Genomic DNA, 17,106 nt, shown 5'->3' with positions numbered 1-17,106 from the left:
TACACCACTGGATTTATCACAGAGTCCCAGCATGGTAGAGGTTGGAAGCAACCCCTGGAGATCATCCAGTCTAACCCCACTGCTATAGCAGGGGTGCCCACAGCAGCTTGCCCAGGATCACAATGGCCAGCTGGCTTTGGAAGCTCTCCAGACAAGCAGAGACTCCACAACCTCTCTGGGCAGCCTACATGGGGGCTCCAGCACCTTCACAATGATGAAGTTTCTCCTCCTATTCAGATGGAACCTCCTGGGTTCCAGTTTGTACCCTTTGCCCCTTGTCCTGTCACTGGGCACCACTGACAACAGTCTGGCCCCATCCTCTTGCCCCACATGGGTCCTTTAGCTCTTGCTGAGCATTGATCAGGTGCCCTCTCAGGCTGCTCTTCTGCAGGCTTAATAGTCCCATAGACATGTTCCAGGCCCCACAGCATCTATGGAGCTTTCACTGGACTCTCTCCAGTAGTTTCCTGTCTCTCTTGACCTGGGGATCCCAGAGCTGGACCCAGTACTCCAGATGTGGCCTTACCATGACAGAGAAGAGGAGGAAGTAGAACTTTCCTCACCCTGCTGGCCACACTCTTCTTCATGCACCCCAGGACACCATTTGCTACCCTGGCCACTAGGACCCATTGCAGCCTCATGGTGAACTTGTCCACCATCACTGCCAGGTCTTTCTCCACACAGCTGCTTTTCAGCAGGTCACCTCTCACCTGACCTGGTGCAGGGGGTTATTGATCCTCAGGTGCAGGACCCTACTCTTGCCTTGGTTGAACTTCTTGAAGTAGCAGGGATATTGTGGTGTCCTCTCAGCTGTGTTCAGATGTTTTTTTTACAGGCTGTAGGAGGAATCTAAAGATAAGAGTTTGGTGCTTTACCTCATCTTTCACATTTTACAGTTTCTCATTCCAGTCCAAGCAGCTGGAAAACACTGGAATAAGGCAGAACAACTTCCTGCCAGTGTGCACAGGTGGTTATTGCCTGACAGCATTCTGAAGTGCTTCTGAGGTGGTGGCTTCAAAATTACATTGTGCAAAACTATTGTATTCTGAAGGCTCTTTGCATTCAATAAACCTTTTATGATGCCAGGTCATTTTTTCCTGTGCCATTTCACTTCTGTCATACACACATCCTAGCCTCCAGTGGGATTGTGTTGTCAGAGTAGCACTGAATCTGGGCGTTTTGCTGTCTGATTTGTCTGCTAGAGTCATCACTTGACAGTCTAAAGCTGTCTGGAAGACCCTGGCCAACTTCAGCTCCATTTATTCCCATCTCCACACCCTGGAGAATACATTGGGTACCATCTTCTGGCTCAGTTATTGCTTTGTGTGTCACTAACCTTCTGAAAACACCTCCTCTGTATCTCCTTCCCAAGACTCATAAAAATGCACATGCAATATAAACAGTGGCAGAGTCTGCCAGTGCCACCAAGCCTGAGGTGCTGTTGCTGTGTCTTTTTCTCTTCACCATGCACTTTGTATTCTTCCTACTACTGAGCTGCTATTTCTTTCAAGATGTGTGCAGTGGTGTATCCATACAGCACTCCCTTGCTCCATTGAGTTTTTCTTGCTTGTCCATGAGTTAGAGGCTTATAAATGGTATTTCATCTTTCTGACCCCACTACAAATGTTCTCTGCTCTCTTATCTGCTGATGCTGTGCATAGAACAATTTGAATGTCAGCCCATATGTTGTAAGTATTTCATAGTTCTTTGCTGGGCCTTGGATACCTTTCTCTTTCTACAGGTAGCAGCTCTTTGTTCCCATGAGTGTCCTTGAGGCAAAAAAGGGGTTTTGTGAATTGCTGCTGCAGGAGACCAAAAGCGTGATGTAGAGGAGTGCCCTTCTTCACGGGAATTCCTGTTACATTGGCATGGATCTGATGATACCAACGAAGATCATAGGGCTACAACTCTTGTCAGGAAATCTTCATAAGCAAATGCCCTCAAAACCATCTGCTCTGTCCTGTTCACAGTGGCCACCACTTGGAGGCAAGAAACTAGGGTTGGATAATCAGTAATTGTCTTGAAACAGCTCTTTAATCATGAAATCACAGAGTGGTTTTGGTTGGAAGAGACCTTTAAGGTTGTGGAGTCCAACTGTTAAGGTCACTGCTAAACCATGTCCCTCAGTCCCACATTTCCATGGCTTTTCAGTCCCTCCAGGGATAGGAACTCCATCACTGGACAGCCTGGGACAGGCCTTGACAACCCTTTTGGGAAATATGTTCCTCATGTCTGACTTGAGGCTGTTTTCTCTTGTCTTATGACTTGTTCTTTGGGAGAAGAGACCAACCCCCACCTGGTTCCAGCTGCCTGTCAGAGTGGTACAGAGCCAGGTGGTCTCCCCTTGTCCTCCTTTTCTTCAAGCTGAGGGAACTGGGGTTATTCAGCTGCTGTGCTCTAGACCCCTCTTTCACCTTACGTGTAATGCTAAGAGATTGTTATTTCTGATCTCCTGCCACACAGCCTTCTCCTTGTGTCTGCCTTCAAGCTTGAGATCATTTGCAGCACATCCGGCAATTGCAGAGGCCCAAGGTGTAGAACTTTGGCTGACTGATGCGATGGAAAACCAGTGTTAGTGTTCTTTGAAGTTGCTTTGCTGGACCAGCACGCATTGCTGGGCCTGACACAAGTGGCAGAAGCACATGGGAGTGGTAGGAAGAGGTCAGGCTACTACTTTTGGCAGCAGCTGGCTGTTAATACAGATGAGTTGTAATGTGACACTGAATCTAGCTAGAAATAGAAGGCAGAAAATGATTGACAGTGCATCACTTAGACTAGAAATGTAGGAAAGGCAGAGATGGTCATCCACAAAGTAGGGCAGATGAAGTAGATGTGGCTAAGATTGGAAGAAAGGAACAGAGAGACCCAAAGACTGTTCTCCTGAAAGCCATCTGTGAAGTCACAGAATGGTAGGGGTTAGAAGGGACCTCTAGAGATGGAGTCCATTGCCCCTACTAAATCAGGATCATGTAGGGAAGGTCACACATCACACAGGAATGCATCCAGATGGATTTTGAAGATCTCTAGAGAAGGACGTTCCACAACCTCACTGGGCAGCCTGGTCCAGGGCTCCAGCACTGTTACAGCAAAGAAGTGTCTCCTCATGTTGAGGTGGAACTTCCTGTGTTCCAGCTTGTACCTGTTGTTCCTTGTCCTACCACTGGGCACCACCAAAAAGAGCCTTCATCTTGACACCCATCCCTCACATATTTGTAGGCATTAATAAGATCCCCCCTCAGCCTACTCAGGACTAAACAGCCCCAGGTCTCTCAGTCTTTCTTCATAGGAGAGATGTTCAAGTCCTGAAATTATCCTTGCAGCTTTTCACTGGACTCTCTCCAGTAGATCCCTGTCTCTCTTGAACTGGAGAGCCCAGAACTGCACACAGTGCTCCAGGGGCTGGACACACTCTTCTTGATGCACCCCAGTATGCCATTGGCCTTCTTGGCCATAGGGTGCATTGCTGTCTCATGGATGATTTGCTGTCCACCAGGACTCCAAGGTCTTTCTTCATGGAGTTGCTTTCCAGTAAGATGACCCCTAGTCTGTGCTGGTGCCTGGTGGTGTTTCTCCTCAGGTGCAGAACTCAGTACTTGTCCTTACTGAACCTTGTGAGGACAAGCCTGTAGCAAAGGACTGAATGCTGAAAGCTGAACTTTGTTCCTTAAAGCCTGCCTGGCTTTTACAGATCTTTCTGTGCTCCACTATGGTTTTGTGTCCTTGCTCAACAGGAAAAATGCTTCCTTCTGGTAGACTCCATTGCAATGTGTTTACGGGAGCATTTAGTTATCAGGTATTGGAGCTGGAAGGGGCATCTAGAGGTAAGCAATACCAACTCATTGCTCAGAGTGGGGTAGAGGTTGGAAGGGACCTCTGGAGATCATCCAGTCCAGCCTTCCTGCTAAAGCAGGGGCACCCACAGCAGCTTGTCCAGGACTGTTGCCAGTCTGGTTTTCAACACCTCCAGTGCAGACATCATAACCTCTTTGGGCAATGTGTCCCATCACTCTTAGCTTTTCCTTGTGTATAAATGTATTCCAGTTTCTGCCCATTGACTTGTCAGTGGATGCCACTGAGAGGACACCAGTTAACCCATGGCAAGGGGGTTGGAACTAGATGATCTTAAGGCCACTTCCAACCCACAGCATTCTGTGATTCGCTCTTCCCACACCTTTCCATCAAATGTTTATGCACATGGTTGAGAATGTCCTGAGCCACCTCTTCTCCAGGCTGAGCAACCCGGGCTCTCAGCCTCTCCTTCTATGTCAGATCATCCAGTCTCTTGGTCACCTTTGTGGCCCCTTGTTGTGCTGGAGTTGCTTCATTCTGTCATTGTCTTGAAACTGGTGAGTCCAGCACTAGGCCCAGTAGAGTTGAAAAGTTCTGCTCCTGCATACCACTTGAAAGGAGACTGGAATAAGGCGGAGGCAGTCTCTTCTCCCAAGAAACAAGCTATAGGACAAAAGGAAATGGCCTCAAGTTGCACCAGGGGAGATTCACATTGGACATGAGAAACAATTTCTTCCCCCAAAGGGTTGTCAAGGCCTGGCCCAGGCTGCCCAGAGCAGTGGTGGAGTCCCCATCCCTGGAGGGATTTCAGGGTTGTGGAGATGTGGTGTTGAGGGGCATGGTTTAGTGGTGAGCTGGCAGTGCTGGCCTATGAGTTGCACTCAATGATCTTGGAGCTCTTCTCCAGCCTTAATGTTTCTATTATTAAAGAGTTGTTCCAAGACAATTACTGATTATCCAGTCCTGTTTCCTTGCCTCCCAAGTGATTACCAAAGATCTTTTCCAACCAAAATGATTCAGTCCTTCTGGCATTCTTGTTATCCCTGACTCACTTACTTTTTTTCTTTCTTTCTCTCTTTTTGACTTGAGCCCTTTCCCCAGAACTTCACTCCAGTCAAGCAGGTGGATTGACATGGAGAGACTCCACCTGCCCTGTGACTGGGCCAGCTGGAATTCCTGGTGGATTAGCACTGCAGAGCTGAGACTAGCACTGCTGATCTATAAATACAGCAACTCTTTCCCAGCTGAGCCCCCCTCAATATGCCTCTGGTACACCAAAAATAATGGGGAGGCAGGGTGGGTTATTTAGCCCTACCAATGGTGTTAGGGTTAGGTTAGAGAGAAGCTTGCCAGTGGGCTCCTGGGATGCATCAAGAAGAGTGTGGACAGCAGGTCGAGAGAGGTTCTCTGCCCCGCTGAGTCCACCTCTGGAATACTTGGCTCCCCAGAAGGAGCCAACTGGAGTTCTGGGCTCCCCCGTTCAGGAGACAGGTAACTACTGGAGAAGGTACAGCAGCTACAAAGATGCAGAGGGTCCTGGAGCATCTCTGTGAGGAGGAAAGGCTGAGAGACCTGGGGCTGTTGAGCCTGCAGAAGAGCAGCCTCAGAGGGAATCTGATAAATGCTCAGGAAGAGCTAAAGGACTCGTGCAGGGCAAGAGTATGGGGCCAGACTCTTCTCGGTGGTGCTCAGTGGCGGGACAAGGGGCAAAGAGCACAAACTGGAACCCAGAAGGTTCCAACTGACCAGGAAAAACTCCTTTGTTGTGAGGGTGCTGGAGCCCTGGAGCAGGCTGCCCAGAGAGGCTGTGGAATCTCCTTATCTGGAGAGATTCCAAAGCCAGCTGGGCATTGTGATCCTGGGCAAGCTGCTGTGGGTGCCCCTGCTTTAGCAGGGGTTTTGGACTGGATGATCTCCAGAGGTCCCTTCTAACCCCCTACCATGCTGGGATTGCAGAATGAGTAAACATGGGTGAAAGGGACTGTAGTGTCTACACCTGAAGGCATGGTATCAGTTCTGTGTTTTCTTTAGGCTGTATGTGAGGAGAGCAAAACTTGTTGTTTCTTTTTATTTCCACCCTTCAGGCAAATATTCGAGGTAGATGTATTTGCCCATGTCAAGCAGAAATAATGTTGAGTTTTCATGTCTACATTGTATCCTCTGATGCAGGGTAGGCAGACACCTCAGTGAATTTTGGTCATTGATTCCTAGGAGGGTTTGTTTCTTTTCATTTTGAAGATCTCCTGGTACAAAAGAACTCTATAATTACAGAGAACTTTTCTATTTGAATTTTTGCTTCACTGGGCCAAGTGTTTAGGGTGGATGTGGCTTGTGACACCGTGACAAGAAGGCAAATGCTTTAGAAAATCATGGAGTAATAGTACAAGTTTTCACCTGAGTTCAAATTTCCCAGTTTACTGGTTTAAATTTACCAGTTTTTAACACTATTAAACCAAATGAAAACAGTATTAAACATAATAATTAAATCAAAGGTTTAATTTTGAGCTGCACAGATTTTGCAGTTCCTTGAGCACAGTTCCCAGAAGGTGAGCAGGACAAAGGGGGTCCTGCAGCTCTCTGAAATATTTAAAAAAATTACTCTTCCTAATATGGAAAACACCCCAACATTTTTTTTGGTCTCTTTCTGAAAGGACTTAAAGATTTGCTTGAATTTTCCAAACAAATGAGGTTTGCATGTCTGCCATGCAAATTCCATCCCAGGAGGCTGAAGACTGGCGAAGGTCTAAGCAAGGGAAAGCAGAATTTTATGAAAGAAGATGTTTGTTCTGATTATGAATGTAAGGTTACCAAATATGGTAGACAAAAGGATGTCTCTTACATAAAGACTGTTGTGGATGCCTCATCTTGTTTCTAGATTTCAAAGAACATATTTGGTTTGGAGTCTGTGATTGTATTAATTTGTGTTCTGAATGCACTCGGAAAGAAAGTCTGCCTTGGAAAGTAATTTTTTGTAGAGTTTTCTTCCTCACAGCTGGGTTAGAGACTGATTAAATGGCTTTTTTTTCCATTTGTTCCATGAGGAATTCTTGTGGTGGTTTGTGAGCACCTTATAAGAGTGTCCACCTCAAAGAGCAGGGAACTTGTGTGTTGCACAGTACAGAGAGGAAGGATAATTTTGCTTCAGGTCTGTTTCCACTCTAATTTGCCATTTACAAACTGTAATCTGGCCTGCACCTTGCTCATGGACAAGGAGATTTAATACCTGGAGCTAGACCAGAGCTCTGTGTGTGTTAAAAACCACAACCCACCTCTACAGCTACTCCTCAGAATGGGAGAGCTGGAAATGAGCAGATGTGTGGAGAGAAGGCATTATTGCCCAATCCAGCAACAGAATCATAGAATCATGGAGGTTGGTGAAGATGTCCAAGAGTCCAACTCTTATCCCAGCACTGCCAGCTCACCACTAACCCATGCCCCTCAGCACCACATCTCCACAGCTTTGAAACCCCTCCAGGGATGGGGACTTCACCACTGCCCTGGGCAGCCTGTTCCAGGCCTTGACAACCCTTTGGGGGAAGAAATTGTTCCTCGCACCCAACCTCAACCTTTTCTGCGGCAACTTAAGGCCTTTTCCTCTTGTACTATCACTTGTGCTTTGGAGAGAAGAGAACAACCCCCACCTGGCTCCAACCTCCTTTCAGGAAGTTGTAGAGAGCCAGAAGGTCTCCCTTCAGTCTCTTTTTCTCCAGGCTGACCAATTCCAGTTACCTCAGCTACTCTTCACCAGCCCTGTTCCCCAGATCCTTCATCAGCTTTGTTGCCCTTCTCTGGACCTGCTCCAGCACCCCAGTGTCCTTCTTGGAGCGATGAGTCTTAATATAGCCCCAGTTTTAGCCCTACTAAGTTGCCTCTGGAACTCTAATACCATTTCCAGAACGAATTGCTTTGCTTTCTTTTTGTATCTTCATCCATTCATTCCTTTCATCATGAAATGGGCAGCTCTTCCCATTTTTTCTCTTGCTGAAACAATGCAGCACTATTGAAACATCAAGAAGAAAATGAATATTGTTTGCCTGGAATTGCTTCAAGTGTGTCCGTGGGGCTTTATTTGTACTTGCAGTGACTTGCTTTGTGTCAGCTGAATGACGAAATTGAGTTTGTATCACAGGTTCAACACAGCAACCAAAAATTTAATCTCCTGTGTTTTCTTTTTTAGCCTTCTGTTGAGTCTGCAAGCCCAGGTAACTATTTTTAATGTTTCCTAAACTTACAAGGGGAAAGGGCACCCTTCAGAGGTTATTTTTGCTCATCTCTTCCAGGATATAAGTTGAGTTGGCTAGTGACATTCCTGGTTGAAGTAGTCCCTGCTCTCCTCCAGTTTGTTCCAGCACAAGCATCTGAACAGCAAAAAAAAACAAACCCAAGGAAAGATGATTCTTTGTAAAGCTGCATAAAGGCACAGCTGGGAATGGTTTTGTCCAAAGGAGCACAGTGTCATATAATGCTGGGGGTGTGGAAGGGACTATTTCACCCAGCAGTATGGCTACCATCCTTCTAGCCATGGCTGGAAGTTGAAACTTCTAACTTGGTGGGGTTAAAAAGACACAACAGTTAAGGCATGGTGTGCTCCCAGTTAATAAACCCAACATTGCTGGACCTTTTTTTGTGCATAAACCAACAAGAAAACAATTATTTTATTTTTTTATTGATTGGCATACTAAAAAGATGAGGGATTTAATGATTTTGGGGTTGAAATCTGGTTATTTTCTAATATTCCAGCATCCCAAAGCTACTGGCTGTCCAGCGGTCAGCTTAAGTGTAAATTATGAGTGTCTGGGGTGGGTGGTTTTTTTGTCTGCGCTGTACTTAGTGTTATTTATTTCCAAGGCTTTTGGCATTCTACAAGTGGAAAAGCTTCCCAGTAGTTCCTTTAGCTGGGCTGCTCTTGTCTCCTGAGCTCTTAATTTCCTTCAGAGAAACAATCAGTTGCTTGAACACTTCCAACTGCAGTTAAGCCTTTAGAGCCACCCCCTCTCTCACACACCCTTAGCATGGGCACAGCCTTGGAAAGCTGTGGAAAGCTTTGGAAAGTGAAATTGAAATCAAGCTTTGAAAAAGGAGATTGAAATCATCCCTGAAGACAAGTGGACTCGCAGGGCTAGAATTAGAATTCAGGTATTGCTGGATTGCCACAAACTGCTGCATCTGCCCAACCATTCATCCATTCCTTTATTTCTCATTGTCACAAAAATCTTAACCAGGCTACTTGACAAAGAGCTGGGGCAAGGAAAGAGAAAAACAACAACAAAACAACAAAAAAACAAGAGGCATGGGAAAAAAATAAAACTTAAGGATTCTGCATCCTAAATAAAATCTGCATAACCCTGAAGCTTCCTTCAGGTTTAAATTATGGAAGAGTCATTAGTTGTGTCAACAAGAAAGCCTCCTAAGTAGAAAGGAAACAACTGGCCTGAGTTTGTATTTTATGAGGATTTCTCCTCCTAGCAGAACTCTTAACTGAGGATTATTAAGAATTAAGTCTTCAAACCCAGGTTTTGCAAACACTTAACTAGGAGCCCTCTGTCCAGAGAGAAAGTGTTTAGAGAACTGGTTAAACACTATCTCCTGGTCCTTTATTTCCTTACTACCCAAAGGACAGCTCTGAGATTGACTTTCCCCAGATAAATGCTTGAGGGATTTAGAGGCTATTTTAATTTCTGAATATAATCTGAATATTAAAATGTCACCACAATAAAACCTTAAACTCTACAAGGCCATGATCTAACTCAAAACATTCTTTAAAATGTTTTCTATCAGGAGGTTCAGCAACATCTGATGACCATGAATTTGATCCATCAGCTGATATGCTGGTGCATGACTTTGATGATGAACGGACATTAGAAGAGGAGGAAATGATGGAAGGAGAAACAAACTTCAGTTCTGAAATAGAGGATCTTAACAGGGTAGGTAGCCTTAAATAGTCATAAAACATAACCACAGGCCACAGTCTCACACAAAACATCTGCAGGTTTTTCTCCCTTCTATTTTGAAATTAAATAAAACCCACCCCCCCCCCCCCCCCCCCCCAAAAAAAAAACAACCCAACCAACAAACACCCACCCAACCAACCAAAAACAACCCAACAACCACTAATAGGCAAATAATATAGATGGGGGGAAAAGGGATGAGTTCTGCAGAACTGGGAAAAGGCAGCTGGGGCATAAATACTTAATCATGTCCAATTCCTGCTTGGTTAGTCTCTTCTTGCATCTGTATACTGGTGTAGGATTTGTAATCTAGAGCTAATACCAGCTAAACCATGCCCTGACTAAACCTGGGTATTCCAGTGTTGATTTGGGCGTTTGGAGTTGCACTGTTTCTTTACAATCCCATAATTTTACATTTCTTTGGCATTTTTATCCAAACATTGTAGAATCACAGAATTGTTTGGGTTGGGAAAGACCTTTAAGGTCATCAGTACCAACCATTCTCTAACTCTACCAAGGCTGGTGATAAGCCATGTCCCTCAGCACCATCTCAGCCTCTTTGAAACCCCTCCAGGGATGGGAATTCAGCCATCTGCCTGGGCAGACTGATCCAGTTTTTGAGAACCCTTTCAGTGAAGAGGTTTCTTCTGATATCCCACCTATGCCTCCCCTGGTGCAACTTGAGGCCATTTCCTCTTGTTCTATGACTTGTTCCTTGAGAGAAGAAACCAACTCCCACCTGGTTCCAGCCTCCTTTCAGGGAGTTGAGAGCCAGAAGGTCTCCCCTCAGTCTCCTTTTCTCTGAGCTGAACAGCCCCAGTTCCCTCAGCTGCTCCTCACCAGATCTCTTCTGTAGACCCTTCACCAGCTTGTTGTCCTTCTCTGAATGTGGTGCAGCCCCTCAATGTCCTTCCTGGATTGAGGGATGCAAAACTAAAGCCAGGATTTGAGGTGTGGCCTCACCACTGCCGAGTCCAGGGAAACAATCACTGCCCTGGTCCTGCTGGCCACACTGTTGCTCATCCAAGCCAGGATGCTAGTGGCCTTCTTGGCTATTGGGGCACCCACTGGCTCATCTTCACCCAGCAACACGTTAGTGGAGCATCTTCATTTTTAAAGCAGAGGAAGATGCAGGTGAAAAGATTTTCACGACACAAAGAGCTGGTGTCAGAATTCACAATTATTGTTAGCAGTGATAAATAAATCTTAAAATGTACATCTGAAATAATTGAAGATAAGAATTATTTGTCATTTTGAGGTTCTGCTGACACTTCTGTATTGTCTTAAATTAGTTCTCAGGCAGGAATACTCTTAAACTCCAAACTAGGTTCATTATAAGCAATTTAGCTACTGTGATCTGAAATCCTTCCTGAAAAGATCATTAATGAATCCCAGCTGCATATTTGATGTGCAAATCCTATTCATTCTAAGTGGTTATTCCAATATGACTTTAAATTAATTTAGTGTACTTAAACCTGCATTTGAGGTGGCAATGATCCTTTCTGGGCAATTTCAGGTTTGATTAAATGGTTAAATATAAAGAGAAATAAATAGTGTGTGAATCTAAATATGCTTCATCTAGACGAGATGAGAAGTGGAGCTCTGCATGCATGTCATTTGAAATTGAAACTGTGGGGTGGTTTTCACTCATATTTTGTGAAGAGTCAACAGCTGGTTGTGTCATCATGTCATGCTTTGTGCCTAGCTGTATTTCAGCCATCACTTTATTTCTTCATGGCTAGAAGTTTGTCCTTTCTCCATGTGTCAGCCCTTTTGTGGTCAGGACAGTGAGCAACAGTCTAACTTGCATTTGGGTCGCTCCATCACAGAATGTTAGGGTTTGGAAGGGACCTTGAAAGATCATTGAGTCCAACCCCCCTGCCAGAGCAGGACCACCTAAAGAAGGTTAGACAGGGATGCATCCAGGGCTCTGTCAACCTCATGATGTAAAAGTTTTTCCTTATGTTCATGTGGAACCTCCTCTGCTCCAGCTTGCACCCACTGCCCCTTACCTATTGCTGGATATCACTGAGCAGAGCCTGGTTCTGTCTTCCCCACGCTGGCCTTCACATCTTTTTAAACATGAGTGAGGCCATCCCTTAGTCTCTTCTTCTCCAAGCTAAAGAGCCCCAGCTCCCTCAGCCTTTCCTCACAAGGGAGCTGATCCACTCCCTTCAGCATCTTTATGGCTCTGCACTGGACTCTTTCAAGCAGTTCCCTAAGGTTTTTCTTGAACTGGAAACAGTGTTTCAGATGTGGCCTCACCAGTGCAGAAGAGGGGGAGAACCTCCCTTGATCTACTCACCCCACCACTTCTAATATACCCCAGGATGCCATTGGCCTTCTTGGCCACGTGGGTACATTGGTGGCTCACGGTCATCCTGTCCACCAGGACTCAAAGGTCCCTTTCCCGATGTTGGTCTCCAGCAGGTCAGTCCCCAACCTCTGCTGGTCCATGGTGTTGTTCTTTCCCAGATGGAAGATGTTAAGACTCTGCACTGGCCCTTGTATTTCATTCAGTTTCTCCCATCCCAACTCTCCAGCCTGTCCAGGTCTTACTGAATGGCAACACAGCCTGAGGAGGTGTCAGCCACTCCTAGTTTCATGTCATCAGCAAACTTGCTGACAGTGCGCTCTGTGCCCTCATCCAGGTGCTGCTCTCCTCAGCAGAATGCTTTGGCAGAGAATCTCATGGTCAGTGTGTGACCTGTAGGTCAGGTTTTGACTGAGTTTCAGGTGTTTCCATGCCAGCAGGATCTTGCTGGACACCAGCGGGCTACTCTTTTTTTCTTATCCCCCACATTCACAGGTATTGTTTCAGATTTCCCCCACCTGGTTTCCTAGTTCTGCTCCTTCAGAGATGAGGTGGCAGTCAGATTTTGCAAAGGAGGTTTTGAACCTTAATAATTGAACTCCTGGCTGTCATCAAAATACACTGAGGCTGTTTTCTACTCATGGCTTGAATCTGGAATGTGTTAGTGCTTGGGGCTGAGCAGTGTCTTGTGTTTCTCTGTGTGTAGGTTTTTGCCTAGCAGCAGCATACCTGTGCTTAGAGAGCCAAAGTCACCCTCTGTGCTGCACTAGTGTAGGACAAAAGAGTTCCCTGAGAGCAGAACTGCACTAAAGAATCATAGAGTTGTTTAGGTTAGAAAAACATTAAGTCCTACCTTCATCCTAAGACCACCATGGCCACTAAGACATGCCCCAAAGTGCCATGTCCACGTGTTTCTTGAGCACCCACAGGGTTAGTGACCCCACCACTTCCATGGGCAGCCTGTTCCAATGCCTGACTGCTCACAGGGGTTCAAGAATGTTTTCTAATACTCTATAATACTTTAGTGGAGCACCTTCATTCTTAAGGCAGAGGCAAACTTCATGTGGTCCTGGGTGCAGCCTGATCTAGTTGGAGGGAGGTGTCCTTGCTGACTGCAGGGGAGTTGGACAAGACGACCTCTGAGGGTCCCTTCCAACCCAGTGCAATCTGTGAAATGGAGATGCAGGTGAAATTATTTCCATAGCACAAAGAGTTGTCAGCAGAGCTAGGACTAGAATTCCAGTTATTGTCAACAAATTACAGAAGGTTGCAGTGCTTCTCCCAAAGGCTCCATCCAGCTGCTAGCAGGGTGCAGTTCAGGCTGTGAAAATGATGTCTCTTTGTACATAATACCTGCCAGTCTTCTGGTTTTCCTCCTCCTGTGGTTCTGTCCATTTGGTTTTTAACCTCTGGCTGTCATGTCCATGAGGTCTGTGGCAGTGTTGCACACTTCATTTAATGTGAGAAGCATGTTTGGTCTTTCAGACCTTCTGTGTGCTCATCTCAGTGGTTGCTCCTCAGTTAGAAGCATGTCCATTTGGGCTTATTTACCTTCTCTGTTTTCCTTGTGACACAGTTCTGCCTTCTCCTCATTTCACATCTTCTTTAAATCCATGAGTTACAATCCATTTCCTGTTATTAACCATAGAATGACAGACTGGTTTGGGTTGGAAGGGACCTTGATGATAATTTAGCTCCAGTCCCCTGCCACAGGCAGGACCACCTTCACTACACCAGGTTGTGCAAATGACTACAGTGAAGCAGGAAATGCAGCGATCTAGACTCAGCATTTCTGTTACATTTCAAAGAATGATAAAATGTTCAACATTAGAAGGGACCTCTGAAGGTTTTGTAGTTCAGTGCTTTGCTCCAAGGGACTTGTCCAGTCCACTCTCAGGGTAATAAATGAAGAAATTAAAAAGAAAAGCCAGTTTCCACAATTCCAAATTGTGTTTGCTGCCTCTTGTCCCTGTCTCTTGTCTCATAGAATCACAGAATGGTTTGGGTTGGCAAATACCTTTAATGTCACCAAGTCCAACCCAGCACTGCCAGGTCGCCACTAAACCATGTCCCTCAGCACCACACCTCCACAGCTTTGAAACCCCTCCAGGGATGGAGACTCCACCACTGCTCTGGGCAGCCTGGCCAGGCCTTGACAGCCCTTTTGAGGAAGAAATCATTCCTCATGTCCGAACTAAACGTCCCCTGGTGAAATTTGAGGGCCATTTCCTGTGTCCTGTCACTTGTTCCTTGGGAGAAAGTATCAAACCCCACCTGGCTCCAGCCTCCTTTCAGGAAGTTGTAGAGAGCCAGAAGGTCAGCCTCCTTTTCTCCAGGCTGAAAACCCCCAACTCTCTCAGCCTGTCTTTGTAGGAGAGATTCTTCAGCCATGTGATAAACTTTGTAGGGTGATGGCTTTAAACTGGAAGAAGCTGGATTTAGATGAGACTTTAGGAAGAAATTCTTCTCTGTGAAGGTAGTGAGGCACTGGAACAGATTGTGCAGAGAAATTGCAGAGGCTCCAAGCCTGGAAGTGTTCAAAGCTAGGTTGGGTGGGGCCTCGAACAACCTGATCTGGTAGGGAGTTTCCCTGGGGGTTGGAGCCTTGGTGGTCTTTAAGGTCCCTTCCAGCACAAACCATTCTGTGATTTTATGAATTTTTGGAGGTGTTGCAGGAGTCACTGCCTTGCCTAGGACAAATTCCTGCCTGTATAATTTGTCCTTCTCTCAGCTGTCTGTAAAGCAGTTGCTGCTGACATGTTTTACCTGGATTTTCCACAAATATGTATGCAATACTGCAGTTTTCCAGGTAGCTTTGGGGCAGTAAAAGGAATATCAAGATTATCAGGAGCATGTCTGTGCTGTGTGCTGAAGGGGAATGATAGAACCAGACCTCACCTGCCGCCTTGCGGTGCTTGTGTTGTGCTAACACAGCAGCAGAGAAGCACTAAGAGAGGGATGGGGCATACTACCTTTAGGTGCCCTTTTAAAGAGCTTTGTGGCCCCTCTGGGAGGTGTTTGGTACATGAGGTCTGCTGTATTGGGAAATCAAGAGTTCCCCTGCATAAAACCCAACAAATCTCTCTTGGGAGCCAAAACTTTGGAATTTGAGCATCCCGTTTGACGATGGAGGGGCCATTCTCAGGCTACATGACCATCCTCCATCTCGTTTTGGTGTGTTGTGTTTGAAGTTGGCAGCTTGAAGCTGCAGAGCAGATGTGGGATGTGCAATGTTTGTGTTCAAATCTCCTACTCTGTTTGGCAGGAAAGTGATATGCCAATCCAGGAGCTGCTCAGCCGATACGGCTACGATGGTACCATGCCGCTCCAAGAAGATGAGGAGGATGAGGAGGAAGAAGAGGAAGAGGAGGAGGGAGAAGATGATGATGATGTTGATAATGATGACAACAGTGGCTGTAGTGGTGAAAACAAAGTAAGTGTTGACACTGATTCAGAGATTTACAGAATGGGAGGGGTTGGAAGGGACCTCTGGAGATCATTGAGCCCAACCTCGCTGCTAAGGCAGGGTCACCTAAAGAAGGTCACACAGGGCGACGTCCAGGTGGGTTTGGAATGTCTCCAAAGATGGAGACTCCACCACCCTCTTGGGCAGCCCGCTCCAGGCTCCATCACCCTTAAGTTCCTGCTCAGGTTTAGATGGAACTTCCTATGTTCAAGTTTGTGCCTGTTACCCCTTGTCCTGTCACTGGCCGCACTGAAAAAAGCCTGGTCCCATCCTCCTGACACCCACCCTTGAAGCGTTGATCAGCACTGATGAGATCCCCCTCAGGCTGCTCTTTTCCAGAGTAGAAAGCCTAAATTGTCTCAGCCTTTCCTCATCAGAGATGTTCCAGTCCCCTCAGCATCTTTATAACCCTTTACTGTAGCCTCTCCAGCAACTCCTTGCCCTTCTTGAAATGGGGAGCCCAGAACTGAAGCTCTCAGTACCATTCTGTCCTAGACAACCATTCAGGATGCCAGGTATGGCAGAAGTGATTCGTAACAGAGCTGATTTCAGGTGCTTTGTGCCCTGAACCCTTTCTGCTGAGGTTTATTCTGAATTATCTGCCTATATCTCCACACTGCCCAGAGCAGTTGAGAGGGGATCTTCTCAATGCTCAGCAAGTGCTGAAGGATCTGTGGGGGGCAAGAGGATGGGGCCAGAGTCTTGTCAGTGGTGCTCAGTGACAGGACAAAGGGCAGTGGGCACAAAGGGGAACCCAGAAGGTGAGGAGGAGAAACTTTTTTTGTGTGAGGGTGCTGGAGCTCTGGAGCAGGCTGCTAAGAGAGGTTGTGTAGTCTCCTTCTCTGGAGAGCTTCCAAATCCAGCTGGGCATTGTGATCCTGGGCAAACTGCTGTGGGTGCCCCTGCTTCAGCAGGGGGGTTGGACTGGATGATCTGCAGAGGTCCCTTCCAAGCCCTACCATTCTATGATTCTATGTGGTATACTGCCCAACCTAAATCTCCCTTGCTCCAGTTGCAAACCATTGCCCCTTGTGCTATCACCACAGGCCCTTCTGAACAGTCCCTCCCCAGCCTTCCTGTAGGTCCCCTTCAGGCACTGAAATGCAGCTCTAAGGACCCTTGCCCTTTGGAGCATGCAGAACCCCAGTTGTTTCCCAGTCAGATACAACCGGTGGGTTAGTGAGTTAGCACTGTGGTTGAGTTAGAAGAGTGGGTTAACCTCTTCTACCCCAGATTTGGTGTGTTTGGACTAAAAGTGGTGGGGAGGACTGGTCTCAAAGCCAGGCAGCTGACCTGTTAGAAGGGTTTGCCTCAGAGAGCAGGGCTGAGAGCTCTGAAGTGCTCCCAAGCTCTTAGTTGAGGGGCAGCAACATCATCGGTGGGGGTGGAATAATTGTTTAAATCATTCAGGCTTTCTCTGCCAGCACTCATCTTTCTCCACAGCTTATTTAGCTGGGCTGCACTTAGCTGCTTTCTATTTTTAATCTGCTCTAAGCTATGCATGTGATAATACTCTGCTTGCTGCTGAAGGTGCACGTCAACATGTGCCTAATGCTTCTGTGTTAGAGCTACCAAGTGTGCGTGCTGCC

The 17,106-nt window shown here is 46.4% G+C and overlaps 1 protein-coding gene across 9 annotated transcripts in view; it reads left to right on the top strand.

Annotated features, from left to right (window-relative positions):
* The window catches only part of MIER1 (MIER1 transcriptional regulator), a 48,538-nt gene that overhangs the window by 16,424 nt on the left and 15,008 nt on the right, over positions 1 to 17,106 (top strand). For 3 of the 9 annotated variants that reach the window (XR_008462435.1, XM_054165187.1, XM_054165186.1), the window contains exons 2-4: positions 7,967 to 7,991; positions 9,568 to 9,713; positions 15,317 to 15,484. Coding sequence is in view for 8 of the 9 variants with exons in the window: in XM_054165186.1 (XP_054021161.1) it covers positions 7,967 to 7,991; positions 9,568 to 9,713; positions 15,317 to 15,484 (339 nt within the window). In the remaining variant the exon portion in view is untranslated. The remainder of the gene's footprint in view (positions 1 to 7,966; positions 7,992 to 9,567; positions 9,714 to 15,316; positions 15,485 to 17,106) is intronic. The other 6 variants (XM_054165189.1, XM_054165188.1, XM_054165191.1 and 3 more) reach the window with 3 other exon arrangements.

The sequence above is a fragment of the Dryobates pubescens genome, chromosome 11, assembly GCF_014839835.1.
Source record: "Dryobates pubescens isolate bDryPub1 chromosome 11, bDryPub1.pri, whole genome shotgun sequence".
In the NCBI taxonomy this organism is placed as follows: Eukaryota; Metazoa; Chordata; class Aves; order Piciformes; family Picidae; genus Dryobates; species Dryobates pubescens.
The sequence above is the reverse complement of the archived record's forward strand: the minus strand, read 5'-3'. Positions and strand labels throughout refer to the sequence as shown.